General features: G+C 40.7%; 1 protein-coding gene across 5 annotated transcripts; it reads left to right on the forward strand.

Annotated features, from left to right (window-relative positions):
• Positions 1-8,129: 8,129 nt before the first annotated feature.
• Positions 8,130-16,466, forward strand: LOC135584113 (uncharacterized). 5 transcript variants are annotated; one of them, XM_065083318.1, is made up of 5 exons: positions 8,130-8,726; positions 10,745-11,092; positions 11,209-13,243; positions 13,337-15,727; positions 15,834-16,466. In XM_065083318.1, the coding sequence occupies exons 3-4, from the start codon at positions 11,248-11,250 to the stop codon at positions 15,682-15,684; spliced, it is 4,344 nt and encodes a 1,447-aa protein (XP_064939390.1). In that variant the 5' UTR covers positions 8,130-8,726; positions 10,745-11,092; positions 11,209-11,247; the 3' UTR covers positions 15,685-15,727; positions 15,834-16,466. The 5 variants fall into 5 exon arrangements, with proteins under 5 accessions (XP_064939390.1, XP_064939391.1, XP_064939387.1 ...); XM_065083319.1 differs by having other exon boundaries at positions 13,352-15,727; XM_065083315.1 differs by having other exon boundaries at positions 11,209-15,727.
• Positions 16,467-19,031: the final 2,565 nt, after the last annotated feature.

A 19,031-nucleotide genomic window follows, 5' to 3' on the forward strand; every position in this document is an offset into this window, starting at 1 on the left:
TGACACCGACCTTGTTGGATCTCCTCCCAGTCGGTTCGCCACCAAAGTTTTACATCTCCATTCAGATACATTGTTGCTATAGAAACTTTGGTATCTTCAGAATCGGGCCTCGTGGCTTGAAAGAATTATTCCATGTCGAATAGAAAGTTCTCGAGCTCTTTGGCATCTCTGGCCCCTCCATATCCATGAGGCTCGAGTGCCCTCAAATTTTGTGGTGGTGCAATGCGGGTGTTGTTTCCTCCCGCATTTAGTGCTCTAGTGAGCATAGTCACCCTTGAAGTGACTTCTGCCACAACTTCCTGCATGTGTTGCACGGAGTCCTTGGTGTCATCTGACAGTCGATCAACTAGGGCTCGACCTTGTCGATCCTGGACTCCGCTTCCTCTTGCGAGCTCTCTACCTCGACAAGCCTTTGTTGGCCATGGTAGAGTTCCTCCACGCTCGCTTCAAGAACATCTAGGTGGGTTTCCGCCGTTGTGAGTCTCTCCTTGTTACTCTTCTTCCCCGTTAGCGCTCCAGATTGCGCTTCCTCCACTCGCGGAGAGTAGCCAACTTCTTGCTCATCATGTTCGCTGTCGTGCTCCTCTTAAGCGGCTCCAACAAAATGAGAGCGAGTGTGCACATGCAACCCACCTACAGCTGCTTGGGGCAAGGGTCCGGCTTGCCCCGTCTCGCTTGATTCGCCACGATGCTTTGCCATGGCGAAGTTACGAAGTTCCTTCGTTGCTCGCTCGAAGTGCTTGCCCGCTCTGATACCACAATGTCACGGCCTTAGCTGGAATTGCCTAAGGCGTGAGGCACCCTTACGGCCAAGACACGAATTTAGCTTGCGTTGCTTAAGTCGCGCTTCGCCCTTGTGATATTGCTCCGTAAAGATCAGCCCACTTGCAACCTGTCGCAGGTCCCGAAGAACCTGTAAAAGAGAAAGTTGATTAATTCAAAAGAACGAGCGACAAACAAGTCCCGAAGTCTCACGAAAAGGGGAAGCTTTACAAGCAATTTAGCGAGCACCTTGCATGTACAAGAGAAAAGAGAGAGAGGGGGAAAATAAGGGCTTTAGAAGGTTGAACGAATAGGTGCAAGCCAACAAACAGCTACTCACCGAGTCCCGGGCGCAACAACAAGTTCCCGTCAAGGCAATGTGCGAACTTACGAAGGAGTGTTCAACGCCTGGTACTATACCGAAGCCCCATCCAGCCCTGTGCCACCCAGGAGGTTCTAAGGTGCTGAGATGGCTGATGTTTTGGTGAGCGGAGGCGGATTCCAGAAATCAACCAGCGGCACACGAAAACGGAGCTGTTTTGGGGCTGTTTTACTCGGTTCGGTGAGCAGTCGCTTTGTAATGCTGTAGCTTGTTCGAACTTATATTTTTACAAGCAAAATAACTCAAAACCAAGGCAAAATATGCTGCCAAGTAGCTATATATGTAGATGAGAGCAATGAACGATTTGTTGAACGGAGTTATTGCAGGTGCGCAATGACCGTTCGTGACAAGGCGACCCGCCGGCACCAAAACCGAAACCGAGCTTAATCGCTCGACCCCCAGGTTCATCTTCTGCCCGGGTCACTCTAGTTCACTCCCGACAGGCGACCCGCTGGCACCAAAACCAGAACCGGGCTTAATCGCTCGGTCCCCATATTCAATTCGGAATCGAGCTCACAACTTGGTCCCCAAATTCAATTCCGAGCTGAGCTCACAACTCAGTCCCCAGATTCAATTCGGAGCCGAGCTCACACCTCGGTCCCTAGATTCAATTTAGAGACGAGCTCAAAACTCGATCCCCAGATTCAATTCGGAGCCGAGCTCACAACTCGATCTCTAGATTCAATTTGGAGTCGAGCTCACAACTTGGTCCCCAGATTCAATTTGGAGCCGAGCTCACAACTTGGCCCCTAGATTTAATTCGGAGCCGAGCTCACACCTCGGTCCCCAGATTCTATTCGGAGCCGAGCTCACAACTCGATCCCAAATTTAATTCGGAGCCGAGCTTACACCTCGGTCCCCATATTCTATTCGGAGCCGAGCTCACAACTCGGTCCCCATATTCTATTCGGAACCGAACTTATTCGGTCCCCAGGTCCGATTCTGAGCTGAATATACCCATTCGGCCCCCAGATCTAGCTCCTGTCTGAGTCACGCTAAATCGATCTCGGTTTGCGACCCGCTAGCACTGGAACCGAAACCGAGCTTAATCGCTCAGCCCCCAGGTTCATTTTCTGCCCGAGTCGATCCAATTCGCTCCCGACAAGCGACCTGCCAGTACCGAAACCTAAGAACGAGTATAAACCACTCGGCCCACAGGTCTGGATCCGATGCCCGAGTCATATCTTGGCCCGATCCAACGCCCAAGTCACATCTCATGGCCAATCAAATGCCCAAGTCATATCTCGGCCCAAGCTACGCCTCGCGGCCAATCTAATGCCTGAGTCACATCTCGGCCCGATCCAACGCCCGAGTCGCACCTCGGCCAAATCTAGCGTCCAAGCCACGCACCTCAGCTCGATCCAATGCCTGAGCCACGCCTCGTGGCCAATCTAATGCCCGAGTCACATCTTGGCCCGATCCAACGCCCGAGTCGCACCTCGACCAAATCTAGCGTCCAAGCCACGCACATCGGCCATCCAACGCATGAGCCATGCACCTCGGCCATCCAATGCCCGAGTCGCATCTCGGCCAAATCTAGCGTCCAAGCCACGCACCTCGGCCATCCAACGCCCGAGTCGCATCTCGACCAAATCCAATGTCTAAGCCACGCACATCGGCCATCCAATGCCTGAGTCGTGCATCTCGGCCAATCCAACGCCCGGGCCACGCCTCAGTGCACCTCGACCAATCCAACGCCCGAGCCACGACCTCAGCACACCTCGGCCAATCCAATGCCTGAGCCACGCCCCAGTCGCATCTCAGCAACCGTAACTCCGGGCCGTGCCAAACCTGTTATCTGACCTATGACACGTTGGTTTCGCCTCGATAGGCCCCTACCGTTCGATCGGTAGAGTCAATCCTGCCCGAAGCACGAGGCACCACCCCTCTAAAACACCCCCCCGACGAGTCAATCCAGCCTCGCCATGCAGGTCTCACATCGTCGGTTTCGTCTCGACAGGCCCCTACCGTTCGATCGGCAGAGTCAATCCTGCCCGAAGCACAGGGCACCGCCCTTCTAAAACGCCCCCTGACGAGTCAATCCAGCCTCACTGAGTAGGTCTCACCTCGCCGGTTTCGATGCTTCGGTTTCGTCTCGACAGGCCTCTACCGTTCGATCGACAAAGTCAATCTTGCTCGAAGCATGGGGCACCGCCCCCCTAAATTACCCTCGACAAATCAATTCGTTCCTCCCACAACAAGCCCAGCGTTGTCATATCCCTCAAACCCAGGCATGCCTCCCGGACCGTCAGCGATCCGTTGGTATGCCTTTATTGGGGGGGGGGGGGGGGGGGGGGGGAAGGCTGGGGGAGAAGTGATAGGGCATATTTTGACCCTATGTGAACCACCGACAAACGCTACAGACCGACACAACACCGTACGCCTCCAGAACCGCGGGGTGCATGCCACGTCAAGCTCCAACGGTGCGACTGTGCAACCTGACCACCCCAAAGGCTGGGGCCGGTGTCGTCTGCTGTTAGGGCAGCGTCGTCTGACGCCGCTCAAGCACCCCTGAAGACGTCACCTCGTCAGAGATATTGTTCCACCCCGGGGGACGAATTCTAATGAAAAAAATTCTATAAAATGTATAGTTTTTGATTAATTTAATTCATGGAACGTCCATCTTTCAAAAATATTGATAGGAAACACTAACTTTTCAAAATAACAAAATAACCCTTCAATAACTTTTGTCTTTTTCTCCTAAAAAGCTACATATTATTTCCCTACCTTTTAAATAAATCAACACGTACAAACAGTTAAACCGATTTAAAATAAGTTATATTAAATAATTTACTAATATATATATATATATATCAATTTATATTATTAAAAATAATAAAATATATATAACTATTTAAAATATAAAAAAAATTAAAACTATTTTTTAATAATAAATAATAATATATTTTAAAAAAATATTTAAGAAACTTTAAAATAAATTTGAAAGGTCTATATGACCATTATTTTTTATTTTCAAGTTTTTAAAAATAATTTATTTACTAATTTTGACCTTTAAAAAGTTAAATTTATACAAAAAATATGTATAATCTTCACATTAAATAATTATATTAAATAATTTACAACTATATCGATTAATATACTAAAAATAATAGATAAACCTCTAAAATTATAATAAATTATAAAAAAAGGTGGTATCTCAATTATTTAGCATAATAATAAAAAATAACAATAATAATAAATTTAAAAATAATATAATATTTTTTATATTTTTTAAAAAACTGAAATATGATATTTTTAAATAATTGGGAAACCTAGGATACAAATTTGATCCACAAAAAAAAGGTCCTGGTATCTGATACACTATTTTTTGGATGAAATAAAAAAATAATGTATCTGATACGATGAATGGACAAAATATTACAAATTTTTCATGCAAGCTTTGCATTAGACCCCAATGGACATTTATGATAATATTCTATTTTACATTTTTTTATTAAGCATATTAACTATTTTTTTATTTTCTTCATTTTTTTGTTTTCAAAATATGATGGATCCATACAATTTTATTTTTTTATATTTGAGTTTCTAAATATGTGAGAAAATTAGGATAAAATATTGATTCATAAAAGATAGGCCCTGGTATCTAATAAAGTATTTTGGGGTGAAATAAAAAAATAATATATCTGATACAAGGATTAGTCAAAATCATGTGAAATTTTTGGGTAAGATAAAATGTAGTGTATCTAATACAATGATTAGTTAAAATGCTATAAAATTTTTATGAATACTTTGCAGTACATCTACATGGGTATCTATGATATTTGTAAATTTGATATATATATTTTTTTCTTAGAGCATGTGTTACCAAGAAAAATACTGTTAATTTTTTTTTCTCTTAAGAGCACCATGTTACCAAACACTATCAACGTCAATCCCTAACATGAGATGAAAAAGATGGCTGAGTTGTGTTAGATCACTAATAATTAACATAAATGTTAATCGATTTTAATATAAGGTTATGTCATTATCCGAAAATGAAGTGAGGCACTTTCACCTTCTACGAGTCTTAAATAGTAGACTAGAAGGTCATCAGAAAGTTGCCCCATCACATTGACATTGGATGTGGTTCTATCATTACTTTAGATCAATAGGAGTAAAGAAATTAGTTCAAGAACAAAAAATTAGGTTACCAATTTAGAAAATAGAAATACTTTCTGGAAAGATATTAGAATCGGTAGTTACTATGATTAGAAAAATAATAAATATTATTTGCTTATAATACATTAAGTAGATACGAAAAAAAATCTAAAAAGATTAATAATATTAGATTTAAAATTTGATATACTGAAAATGTTAAACATATAAATGATATAGAATTACTGTTGATAAGGATGATAAGAACAATATTGTAGGTGTAAAAATATTTAAAAATGAAATTATAATTCTAAAATTTGTTAAAGGATAAAATATTTTGAGTATCATTAGTACTTATGCTTTATTGGATTGGATGATCAAAATAAATAAAAAAATCTTAAAAAAAATTAAATAATAAAGAATGTCTATAACTAAAAAATTTATAATCGGATGAGATTTTAGTAGTTATGTAAGGAAAACATATTGTGAATATAAAGGGATACACGAGGACTTTTGTTATGGAGAGAGAAACGAAGATAGGTATAATTTTAGATTTTGTAACTTCATATGATTTTATAATTATAAATACTTATTTTAAGAAAAGATATAAATATTTAATTACTCATAAGAACTATAGTCGAATAAACTTTTTCACATGAGAAATGTAGATAAAGTTAATTATAAGAATTATAAGATTATATACGAATTTACTTAAGTTGATGTATTAGATATTTACTATAGATAATGAAAGATATAAATATAGTAGAAAAATTATTAGGACTAGATGATGATATTTTAAAGATGATAATATAAATATTTTCTAATAATAAGATGAAAATAGATACGATTTGAAACTTAGATAAGGATTAGGAGCTTAACAAAGATAATTCAATTAAATATAGAGATGTAATCTTAAGAGAGAGATTGATGATGGTACTAGGAAGTTCAAAAAATAAATTTTTATTAAAAGATCATATTTTAAAGATTAATAAAATTATAAAAATAAGAAAAAAAATATATAAAGAATCTAAAAAAGAGGTTAAAAATGATTAGTAGATAAGATATAAAATATAATAATTTTTATAATAAATTGGGTACTAAAGATGGTGAAAAAGATATATATCGAATTACTAAAGTCATGAAAAGAAAGTGCCAGAATTTAGGGAATATTGGATATATTAAAAATAAAGATCAAATAGTACTTGTTAATGATAATGAGATTAAAAAGAGATAAAAATTATTTTTATAAATTATTTAATAAATATTACACATAAAATTTAGATTTAACGATGAATAATAGTGGTAGATTTAATAATCATGAATTTATTCATAAAATTAAAATTAATGAAATAAAAGATGTATTAAAAAAGATAAAAACATCAAAGAGTGTGTCCTTATTGAGGTTTGGAAAAAATTATGGAATAAGCGAGTAGCATGATTAATTAGTTTATTTAATAAAATTATGAGATTCAAAAGGATATTCGATAAATAAAGATAAATTTTAATATAAATTTATAAAAATTAAGATGACATATAAAATTATTTAAATTATAAAAATATTAAAATCATGAGCTATGGAACTTTTGGAAACAAGACATAAAAAAATAGAATAAGACTTGAAGTAAACATCTCTAAAAATTAATTTTTATTTTTATGCATAAAGATCAACCATATAAACTATTTGTTTATTTAGATAATTAATGAAAAAGCATATGGAGAAATAAAAATTATATATAATTTTCATTGACTTAAAGAAATCCTATGATAAGATTTTTAGAGATTTAATAATCCAATAATACTTTATGGTGTTGGATAATTAAGAAAAAACATATATAAAAGTTTATGTGTGGAGTAGTGAGGAAAAGAATATTTTTATTTGTGAATAATTAGGTATCATTTTGATAAAAGATAAGATGAGAAAAAATATATTTAAAATGATATGAATATATATTGAAAAAAAATTAAAGTGAAATAATTAATGTTAGTGATATGAAAAAAATGATAAAAGACTTAAAAAGATCTTAATAAAAATTATAAATAAAAAATTAAATAATCTGAATATATATATATATATATATATATATATATTACATATCTAGATAAAAAAAAATCTTTATAATCGATCCCAAATCTTTAGTATGCATTACCATTTTATCTTTAAAAAAACGTTGCATATATCAAAATAGATGTCATGGTTCAGAAGGATAGTTACAAACACACCCGTTACAGTATACATAACACTCACATTAGACTGTTACTATCTACAATGGAAACACGTTATAGCTGCTGTTATTGAATAAAGTGGGTTATGGGAAAGAAAAGTGTGTTTGGTAAATTGGAGAAAAAAATGAAAAAAACACTTTAAAAATCAAAATAGAAATAGATTAATATTATCCGAATTCAATTTTTAATAAGAAAATAATGTCAGATGTTGATCAAATTAAATTTAGAAAATGAATTTTATAATATCTGGTGTGTCATTTATTAAGAATAGCTTGTATCATCATCATGTAACGGTTCTTATAACAGGTAACAACAGCAAACGATATTGTTTTCGGAGGGAAGAAATTGAGATCCGTGATCCGAATCTCCCAAAGCATCGGATGTGATGTCATAAATCCGATATGTACCCGATCCAAAACCTCGGACGTGGATCCACGAGCTTATCGGATCCGGATCCCGATCACACTGCAAAGCCGGAGGGGCGGGCGGGGAGAGGTGCGGAAAAGAAAAAGAAGGAAAAGCTTCGTACGCATCACACCGTGACATGATGACTCGGATGCGCACGTTAGCTGCAACCCCCGGTCAAGCGCTCCCACCCGTTCTCCGGCGCACGATAGACGCGGCCTTCGCATCGTTTCAGGTAAAATGCGCCGAATCCCTCCCCCTTCTTTTTTGGCTCTCCCAATCCCCGTCTTACACCGATCTCTTCCATCTCTCTCTCTCTCTCTCCCCCTCCCTCATCGCGCTGCGGAACCCCTGCACCCAAATCTCTCCGCGAATTCCCTCGATCTCGTAATCCCTGTGTTGCTTCGTCTGCCTCCCCTATCGATCGATCTATTCCCCGATCTCTACTTGCTCGTCGACCTCGGCCCGGCGCAGTTAGGGTTTCCCCTCGCGCTCTTGTAGGGGTATCCAGCCCGCGGAAGGGGGAGCAGACGACGGATCTGAAGGCCGGTCGATCGTTGGGTTGTTGTTTGTTCTAGAGTTTGATTCGGTGGAATTGTAGACGGGTAGGGTGGAGGGGAATTGATGGTTTGCGGCGGCGGCGGCGGGGGGATCGGACACGCCAAAACAGGGACGATGAAAGGCTATTCCAGGGCCGGAAAGTGAGGAGAGGAAATTGCGGCGGCACATGTGGCAGGTCTTTGCGCCCGGGACAGAAGCATCGGCAGCATCGTCAACAGCTCCTCCTCTTCTAGCTTTTGCGGATAACCCCTCCTCGGAGTCAGATTCCTCTCGGTGCTCGTGCGATTCCTTCCTAAAGGTGTCTCCTTTCGTGGGTTCATCCGTCTTTGTGTGTGAATTAGGGGAAAAGCTGAACTCCGATTGATCAGAAGGATTTGAGTTTTGATTTCTGTTTTATGGGCATTTATGGTGCTTCTCGCTGGTTTTTCGTCTTACTTCTCTAGTTCTATGGGTTGTTTGTCGACTCTTAATGCTTTTCTTGACTGTTCGTTATATTGTTTGGATTTAAATCCGAGGACTTTTTCTTTTTTCCGACTTTTGCTTCTCTCTGTTATTCAAGGTTTGTGCCCTTTCTATTCCCATGTAAGGCATATAAGACGAGGCTTTTGAGAGATTAGCATATTTCTGCCGACAGAAATATGATTTAAATGGGTTTTATTCTTTGAAGAGAGTTCTAGTGTTTGTGTGCTTTTTGTTCTTGTTGCTGTTGACCTTAAGGACTTTAATTTTCGTGTAGGACGAAATCTCAGGCACGGATGGTGGAGCCTAATGACCGTGTTACTTCAGATGGCTTGTATCAAATTTTAACTTTGGGGTGAAAAGTATGATACCGTTATTTCAATGGCATACTGGAGATTTTGTTTAGACAAAGATTTCTGATTTTTGGTGTTGGAAATGGATTCTGAATATGATTTTGTTGAGCTCTGATGTCTCAGTTTTGGTGGTACAGATAATCTTGATGTTTGTGGTTATTATTCTGAGACTTGTTGGCCTAAACCTCCTTTAGAATCCTGCCAGCCTCATGCAAATTTATGGCGTGTTAGACCTTTCAGCTTCTTCTTTTTTTTGAATTTTATGAAACAGCTTGTTGCATTCAAATTTTAATTGGCTCTGGTTTTTTAACATATTCTTTCATAGTTCACATCATGTAGAAGTTGGTTGCCAGTGGCTCCAATATATCATCTTTCAGTTGACTCCGATGATGGGACAAAGCTCATGGGTCAAACTTAAGGTTCCATAATTTTGTGGTCTATCATTCCGAGATCCAGTTTGTGATTGGGCTTAGGTGGCTTTTCTAATAAATTTTCTATTTGGTTTCTTTTTGCTAAATCTACCATAGCAACTAAATTTATTAAGGATATAGTTTGCCAACATAATCCTGTAGTCCTAAACCTATTTGGTCTGCTCACGTTTTTGTAAGTCGCTTGTATTCTAATTTCTGATGATGACATATTTTCTTTCTGTTTCTTATATGCTCAAGTTTTTGACTTTTTCTTTGTTTGGTGATAATTGTACAAGGTTTTATGTTGTTTTTTGTTAATGAGTATCGATGAGGTGGTACTGTAATGCTCACTTATCCCTGTTTTTTATTTTCTTGTCTTATTTATTTTTTTGTTTTAACTGTCTTGGGTGGTGCATGTTTTACTCATAACTACTTGTTGAGATTTTTGGGTCGGACATGTGGAGCTGATGTAAAACTTATATATTTATGTTTACCATGTTAATACAAGCAACTAATGGCAGGTAATTGATGATAAAAATGTTTTTTTTGTTATGCTTAATATTATATATAATAGGAGGCAGTCGATGATGAAGATGTATTAGCTTCAAACAAGGATGCAGAACAAAGTTAACCCATCCTCAATCCAATGGTTGTTTAGAGTTGAAGGACTAGTCCTGCATTTTGAGATGCTTCACAGATTTCTAATATGTGTAGCTTGTGTTGAAATTTGTCTGTAAAACCTGTCTTCAATATATCGTACTTTTCAACATGTCTTTATTGTTTTCATGAAATGCTGTATGATTCAAATTTTTAAGACCACATTTTGTTAGTGCAGCTGGAAATTGCATATAACTATTGAGTTTTTTTTTCTGCATTACTATCTGCTCCCAACAAGGTGAAAGAGAACATATTCGTCATGTTGTCACAGTGATGACAACTTTAAAATATAAGGCAGTATTTATTCTTTTGTTTGGGGCAGCTTTATATGGTTTTGTTCTACTGTTAGTCTATATTTTGAGTGGAACCAATATTGATTTTTATTCTCTTTTGTTCTTTCACCACAGCCTGTTAATGTTCTGCACTTTGCTGGTCAGGTGTAAAATTCGTCCGTGGTTTTGCTCTTTGCTGGCTGTCAATGCACCACCTTTCCTTGTAGTAGCTCATTGGTTTATAGAAGGAAGGGGGGATTACCTTTGTTTGTGTTAATTGGCTTTACTGACCAGCTGCACCAAAGGTGTATTAGGTGAAAGCTGCTCCCAACAAAGCTTTTACTCAGTCCACAGAGTTGTGATATCTGCAGCTTCATTGCTTTATGTATGTGAAGTTGCATTTTTATGCAAGTGCGTTGAGCTTCCAGCAGGGCTATTTTCATTTATATGCAGATGAGAAATGCCACTGCTGACAATTGCTTGTGATAGTTGACTGATCAAGATTATATTAATGTTAGTTCTGCCTCCTTCCAATGTTTCTGCTCTGAGAAATATACTGCTTTCATTTTGGTGTTCTTCTAGATTAACTGCTGATTTGTTACCTCTTATGGTTCATTTGTTCTTCTCAGGAATGACAGGAGCAGCTTCTGGATAAAACTCGAGTAGAAATGCACACAGCACTTCAGTCAGGTGGGCGTTCTCCTAAACCACTTAATGGTCCGTCCGGTGCACAACAGTTGAAATCTGGTTCGGAGAGTGACCATAATACTGGCCCTTCTCTCCTGTCACACTCTAAGTCAAAAAAGAGGGACAGGAGTGATCAGTGCACAGAGCCTATCAAGAGAGAGCGGCCTTCTAAACCAGATGATGGTGATTCTATTGACTTCAAGTCTGATAACATGATCAAGGCAGAAATAGTCAAAATAACAGAAAAAGGTGGACTTGTAAGCTCCGAAGGGGTTGAGAAATTAGTGTACTTAATGCAGCTTGATAGAACTGAGAAAAAAATAGACGTTGCAAGTCGGATATTGGTGGCAGATGTGATTGCAGCCACTGATCGATATGATTGCCTTAACAGGTTTGTGCAGCTTCAGGGTGTGCCGGTCTTGAATGATTGGCTCCATGAGGTTCACAAATGTAAGGCTGGTGATGCTAGTAATCCTAAAGAAAGTGATAAAGCTGTTGAGGACCTTATCTTGGCTCTTCTTCGTGCACTGGCTAAATTGCCTGTGAACCTTAATGCTTTGCAGACTTGTAACATTGGTAAATCTGTGAATCATTTGCGGACCCATAAAAACCCTGAGATCCAGAAGAAAGCTAGGAGTCTTATTGACACCTGGAAGAAACGAGTTGATGCAGAATTTGCAAAGATCAGTGATGCAAAATCTGTTGCATCAGGCCAACCTGTTTGGCAAGTCAAGCCAGGTTCTTCTGATGTTTCTCATGCAGGAAGTAGACGTGCTGGATCAACTGATATGACTTCAAAGAGCCCTGTAACTCCAACCACATTGTGTAAAACTCTGCCTAGTAAGCCTGGACATTCAGATGTTATTGTTAAGTCAGAAACGCAAGGAAATTTGAAAATGGGTTCAACCTTAGTAACATCTGTTCCAGCTGGCTCAAAGGATTCACTTTGCAAAGCATCTGCTAACACTGGGGCAGAGATGCTGCCAACAGCAGTCAAAGAGGAGAAGAGCAGCAGTTCCAGTCAATCTCAGAACAATAGCCAGTCTTGTTCAAGTGATCATGCAAAAACAGTAGGTTCTTCATGGAAGGAAGACACAAGGAGTTCGAGTGCTGGGTCAATAAATGCTACTAAGGTTGCTGGTGGTTCATCTCGTCATCGAAAATCTAGCAATGGGGTTATAGGGACTAGTACTTCTGGATCTCAGAAGGAAGCTAATTCAAGTAAATCTGGTTCTCTCTACAGGGCTACAGCATTCGAAAAATCATCACAATCAGGACTGACATGTGACAACCCAATTGATCTGCCTGTTGTAGATCATGGGAATAGCCACAAGCTCATTGTCAGGCTTCCTAACCCTGTCCGGAGTCCTGCACGAAGTGCAAGCGGAAGTTCATTTGAGGATCCATCAATTTCGGGTAGTAGAGCATCATCTCCTGGGGTCTCGGACAAACATGAGCCCACTGATCGTAGAGTAAAACTTCATCTGCCTAGTACTGCCGCAGATGCTAAAACAGAGTCATGGCAGAGCAACGATGTCAAAGAACTTCCTGTTGGAGTTGGAGGTGACAGATCACCTGCAGCTGATGAACACATCAGGAATGCTGAGGAGACTGGGAAGGCTATAGAGGCTCCAAGAGCTGTATGTTCATCATTTGGAAACGAAAAGGGAATTCTCTGTACTGAATCCAAGACGAGTTCCTTTAGCTCTATAAATGCCTTGATTGAAAGTTGCGTCAAATATTCTGAAGCTAGTGCCTCGTTGGCTGTTGAAGATGATGGGATGAATCTACTTGCTAGCGTGGCAGCTGGAGAAATCTCCAAGTCTGACTTAATTTCTCCCACTGGCTCACCTGGAGCTTCACCTGCAACAGAGGACCCATCAACAGAGGCCAAGTCAAGGTTATCAAGTGATGATGATGCAGCCCAGAGCCATGTTAAATTAGATGAAGTCGCTGATGCAGACTCTATTAAGCAAGGTAAGACTGTTGGTTCTATTTTAACTAGGGATGTCTCGTACCTGGACGGGACCAACTTTTCACGAAATAATGGAACTGATGTCTCCTTGGAAGGTATTAACATGACAGGTATTCATACTGAGCTATCTCCTGCTGCTGTAAATTCTCATAAAGCTGAAGACTCCTGTGCTAAATCGGAATGGAAAGTTGAGGAAGAAAGAGATGGAAAATTTTCTGTTTTCAAACCAGCTGAAGTGGATAAGCGTGATAGTGAAGGAGCTTCCATACTTGAGGAAAAGCAGATGACGGATATGCAGGTTTTGGACCATTATACAGGTTGCAAGCTTAAAGAAACAAGCTTATCAGCAGAGGAAAGCAAACCTATTGAATATGCTCATCAGAAGATTGAAGATGGCAGCATATGTACCTCTGAAATTGTTTGCAATGATGGAGATGACCTTGACATTGCTGTTTCAGGTATTAAATCAGAAAAGCTGGTTGTTGAGGAATCCCAATCATGTCCTACAGCAAAAAGAATACCTGAGGATGCAACTTCGTCTGACCAGCAGCAACATCTAAGGACAGAGTCTGCGGAGAGAAGTGTGGATGCTGGTATTTCATTGGATTCTCCTGATGTTACTTCATCTAAAGATCCTGATAAGTCTAGGATTTGTAAGCCTGATGACCTGAGTGTCAGTCACTTGGAGTCGAATGATAAACAGGGGAACAACAGCCTCAACTCATCTATGCTTGACGAATCAGTTAGACCTGCAATCAGCTCCTGTGGTGCTGCTGTGGTAGTTGAAGACTTGAAAGTAAAGGAGTCTCATAAAAGTTCAAGCATGGAATCAGCCAGTCAAGAACCACCATCGAGTTTTACAGCCCAAGAGACTGAGCGTCGATCAAAGTCTGCTGGTCCTAGGGTATCTGGGGCTGTTGCAGATGTGCAGGAGGATCTTGCATCATCTGTAGAGGCCTCTTCATTGGCTGTTGAAGCTGCTGTAGATGTTGCCAGTAAGCTTGACTTTGATTTGAATGAAGGCATCATTGGAGATGATGGAAACCAATTTGAGACTGCTGTCTCAGTTTCAACTGTATGTTCCTCTACAGTTCATTTGCCCAACCTGTCTCCTTTTGCAAATTCCACATCAACCGGTTTGCCTGCTCCAATTACAGTAGCTGCACCAGCAAAAGGACCTTTCGTTCCACCTGAAAACTTACTTAGGAGCAAGGGTGAACCTGGATGGAAAGGCTCAGCTGCCACTAGTGCTTTTCGACCAGCGGAACCACGAAAAGTTCTGGAGATGCCACTTAATACTCCTGGAATGTTGTCACCATCTGATTTTGCAGGGAAGCAGTGTCGCCCTCTGCTTGATATTGATCTGAATGAACCTGATGAGGGAGTTCTTGAAGACATGGCCAACCTGAGCTCTGCTAAGACCATGGGCTCTGAATCTGGGACAACAAGTAATCTTGATGCATCCCCTCGAATTTCTGGGGGACTTGATCTTGATTTAAATAGAGTTGATGAAGGTATGGAAAATGGCCAGTTCTTAGCGAGTGCCTCCCATGGAATGGCGGTGCCACTTTTATCTGTAGGACCAGCATCCGCAGAATTTCCTAATAGGGAGTCCAATATGTTAAGGGACTTTGATTTAAATAATGGACCGGGCCCTGAAGAACTTTGTTCTGAACCTATAACTAGGAGTCAAAATACAAAAAACACTAGTAGTGTGCCATTCTTACCTCCAGTAGCCAATGTTAGGATGAATGCTGTTGAAGCAGGAAGTGTGTCATCATGGTTTCCTCCTGGTAGTTCCTATCCTGCTGTTGCTATACCATCCTTCTTGTCGAACAGAGGAGAGCAGCCTTACCCAATTGTTGCAGCACAAGGAGCACAAAGAATTTTGGGGCCAGTTACGGCTAGTGGCCCCTTTGGGGGTGATGTTTACAGGGGTCCTGTGCTTTCATCATCTCCAGCCATGGCGTTTACTCCAGCATTTCCTTATGCTGGTTTCACTTTTGGCTCCAATTTTCCGCTTGCGTCAAACTCATATTCAGGTGCTTCAGCATCCTTTGTTGATTCGTCTGGCGCTAGTTCAGGTTTCCCTGCCATTCCTTCCCCACTTGTTGGACCTGCTGGTGCCATTTTGTCAAATTATCCAAGGCCTTATGGTATAAACCTTCCGGAGGGTGGTGCTATTGGTGGATCTAACAACACTCGGAAATGGATTTCGTCGGGTCTTGATCTAAATTCAGGTCCAGGAAATGCAGATATGGAAGGGAAAGATGAGAGGCTGCCTTTGGCATCGAGACAACTCCTAGTTGCAACCTCCCAGGCTTTCACGGAGGAGCAGCTACGAATGTATGCAGTGGTGCCGGGTGGGGGTTTGAAGAGGAAGGAGCCTGAAGGGGGTTGGGATGCAGACAGATCTGCTTACAAGCAACTCTCATGGCAGTGAAGAGAGATTAGAAGCAGGAAATCATCAGTAGCATCTGAATACGGTGAGCTATCCACTCTCTTTTGTTATCTATGATATGACTGTGTTAATGACCTGTGTGGTATTCTAATATTTGTTTTAACTGGTTTGTCTTTGTATCACGGGCACAGGAGTATGTGGGAATCCTCTTTTTATCGGCCTGCGTGCTAAATTATGCTCACAAACCCACATGCCACCTGATGAATCTCAAGTATCATGTGGAAATCTTTCAGAGGGTGCCCGAATTTGCTATCTTTCATGTACATGTTGAGATATGATGCTTTCTTGAAACAATTTTCATCGATTCAGCAGTTCTTTTGTATGGCATTTCTTTAAGCATGTTCAAGTTCTGAGGATATCTTCAGAGGGTGGTGACAGAACATTGTCCAGTCTTTCCCACTCATCATCTCTTCCACCAGGGCTGCTGGAATCAGGTGCTTTCTTCTCTTGAAGGTGTTAATGTAATCCGCCCGTCTTTCCCACTCATCATCTCTTCCACCAGAGCTGCTGCAATCAGGTGCTTTCTTCTCTTGAAGGCGTTAATGTAAATCCGCCCGTGGCCGGTTGGCAGTTCCTGCAGCTTAAGATCTGCCTTTGCTGCTCCAGAGGGTCTGGGGACTTTTGCATTTGGTGAATGCTCAGACATCACCATCCGTTGCTTGTATTTAGTTTTCATGAATTGTGTCATCATAAAATTCCATTCTCAAGTTTTGTCACTCGAAAACTTTGTTGAGCAACCGCGGTGGCCTGAGTTGTGAAGCTTATGTTTCTTGCTTCTGACCTCTCCATTCTTTCCTTGCCCTATCAATCCGATGCCATGGGTGGATGTGAATGATAGAATCCATTCTGCCATTTTGTCGTTTTCTTTGTTCTTGCTGAGCTGCTTGTGTTTTTATTCTGGACCAAACTTTTTTACTCGGAAGATGGGGTGTTGGAACGTTGGTTGATTTCTCTGTGTTAGTGCAACTTTCTTCACACGGAGCTCTCAACATACATATTCAAGTTCACATGTGCATCACCGAAAACGAAACAGGTTGACCTTTATCGTTCTCCCTCTCTTGATCTATCATCTAGAGGAGGAGGATAATATCAAGAGAAGGAAAAGTGATGAGATTGAGATTTGCTCATCTCTCTCTCTTAATCTATCATCTGGAGGTGGAGGAGGATAAGTGATGTAAATGAGATTACTCTTTGTTATTTATTCAAGTCTTCTTTATTAACTAAATTAGTTGATATCATACCACTAAAAAAAAAAATCAGTTCTCAACTCTCAATCAATCAGCTGAGTTAGTTAATATCATCAAAAAATAATTATAATAAACTAATATTATAGAAATAATAAGTGTTTTCTTAAGGATAGTGGGTAATCGAAAATTTCAAGATTTGTGACATCATACATATATTGAACCATCAATTTGTAAGGTATGATAGACCTTTTTGTTGCAGGTGGAATTCAAAAATATACCGATCATTGGGGCACGTGTGGATATCCGATCGATACCTCGACCTGTATCGGATCCGATACCCGAAAAGGTACACTGTGGCAGTAACTTTTGTTGCGTTACCGGCCATGAGGTCGTCGGGGCCCACATTGAATTCCGAGGCGCAGCGGCCGGGCTTTTCTCCGAGCACGTGAAGGGCAAGAAAGGGCCGGCGCAGAGGAGTCCACGAAAGCCAATACGCTCAGAAACGGCACCGGCATCCTCTGAGCCGCTGCCAGCAGCTTTATTCGCGCGAGAGCGACAGCGATGATGGCGACGGCCACCGCCACCTGCGCATCAGGAATACGCGTCGACAAAAGCGTGATAACGACAATGGAGAGAGAGGATGCCCGTGATGAGACGGATCCACACCACCTGTGTCCGTCCCAGCACTTCATTATTCCTCCACTGTCATCTTCGTGTCCTTTTCCGTCTGACATCTCCTCGCCTGCCCGACCAACCAAAAAAGACACACCGAAGAGAGAGAGAGAGAGAGAGAGAGGGATTGGTCCCCGCTCGGACATCTTGTTCCCCCATCACATGTGGTGGCGACCGTGGAAGGGACACGGTGCCGAGACTGGTGGGTGGATCCATGGCCTCCCATCTCTCTCTATCTCTCATTCTCTATCTCTCTCCTCCGTCACCCCCACGACATGACGGCACTCCTTTTCCTCCTCCTCTCTCCTCGATCGACCAAGCCGAGTGCCGTGCGTGCACGCTGTTGGAGGAAGCCGTGGCCTTTAATCGTTGCCGTGGTCGTTTCTCGAGCGACGCATGCTGAACGAGGACCGCTCGTTTTCTCAGAACGTTGGATGCCACGCCCAAAGCTACGGAGGTGGGAGGTGACGACACGAATGGTGGCCCCGTTTTCTTTCGTCGATGGCCAATTACATACGAAAATGATTCCTATTATTAATATATATATATATATATATATATTTTAATCATAGATGACCCGACAATAAGACACTCAACCGATATAACTTCAATTATATGTATATATACACATATAAATATAATCTTGATATGTACACGTTGTGAACATAAGATATAACATATAGATCCCATTAATGTTTATAATTATATTATAATAAATATGACACTCCCTGCTATACATACACCCTCTTAACATTGATGTAAAGATTTATGTTGTTGAACAGAGCTTCTGAGGTCGATTGTAATGGAGTTTCCCACACGAAACCGCAACCTGAGAGCTAGCCTACAGGAAAGTGATTTCTTTGCCTTAATCATGGTGATGGTGATGGTGATGGTGATGGGTGATGGGATGTATTGTTTTGCTCATGACTTCGACATTACTCCTATTCTTCAAGGAATCTACCAAAGACGAGAAAACGAAATCAAACATCGTCATACTCTTTTGTTCCTTTGCTTCTTTTTATCTCCATGTTTCATGGAAGAAGCAACGGTCACACCAATTCACAAAGAAAAACTTGGGGGTGCAATTTACAAGCTAGAAAAGATTGACATATTCCTATCAATTCAAACAACATCATGATTATATTACATGAGATGGACTCCCACGTTTCTATCATTCGACCAAAGACTTTGCCCTTTTGATGTGTGTGGCTCGGAAAACCTGAATGAACACATACCCCAGCGTTCTTTAGCAGCCAGCCACTCTAAATCGAACGAGGGAAGAAAACCTAACGTCTGAGTTCAACTTGGTGTTCTTAGTTCCCAAAAACCAGCATTTGTGAACAGTGTGATGTCTCCATGATCTCGCTGTCGTATTTGTTGTGTGAATCACTCCCTGCTACAGGAAATCTTAGCAGTTAAAAGGTTAAGTAATTACGGTCATACCATATGTAATAATTGTGAGCAGGCAAA

Source organism: Musa acuminata, chromosome BXJ1-9 (assembly GCF_036884655.1).
Source record: "Musa acuminata AAA Group cultivar baxijiao chromosome BXJ1-9, Cavendish_Baxijiao_AAA, whole genome shotgun sequence".
In the NCBI taxonomy this organism is placed as follows: Eukaryota; Viridiplantae; Streptophyta; class Magnoliopsida; order Zingiberales; family Musaceae; genus Musa; species Musa acuminata.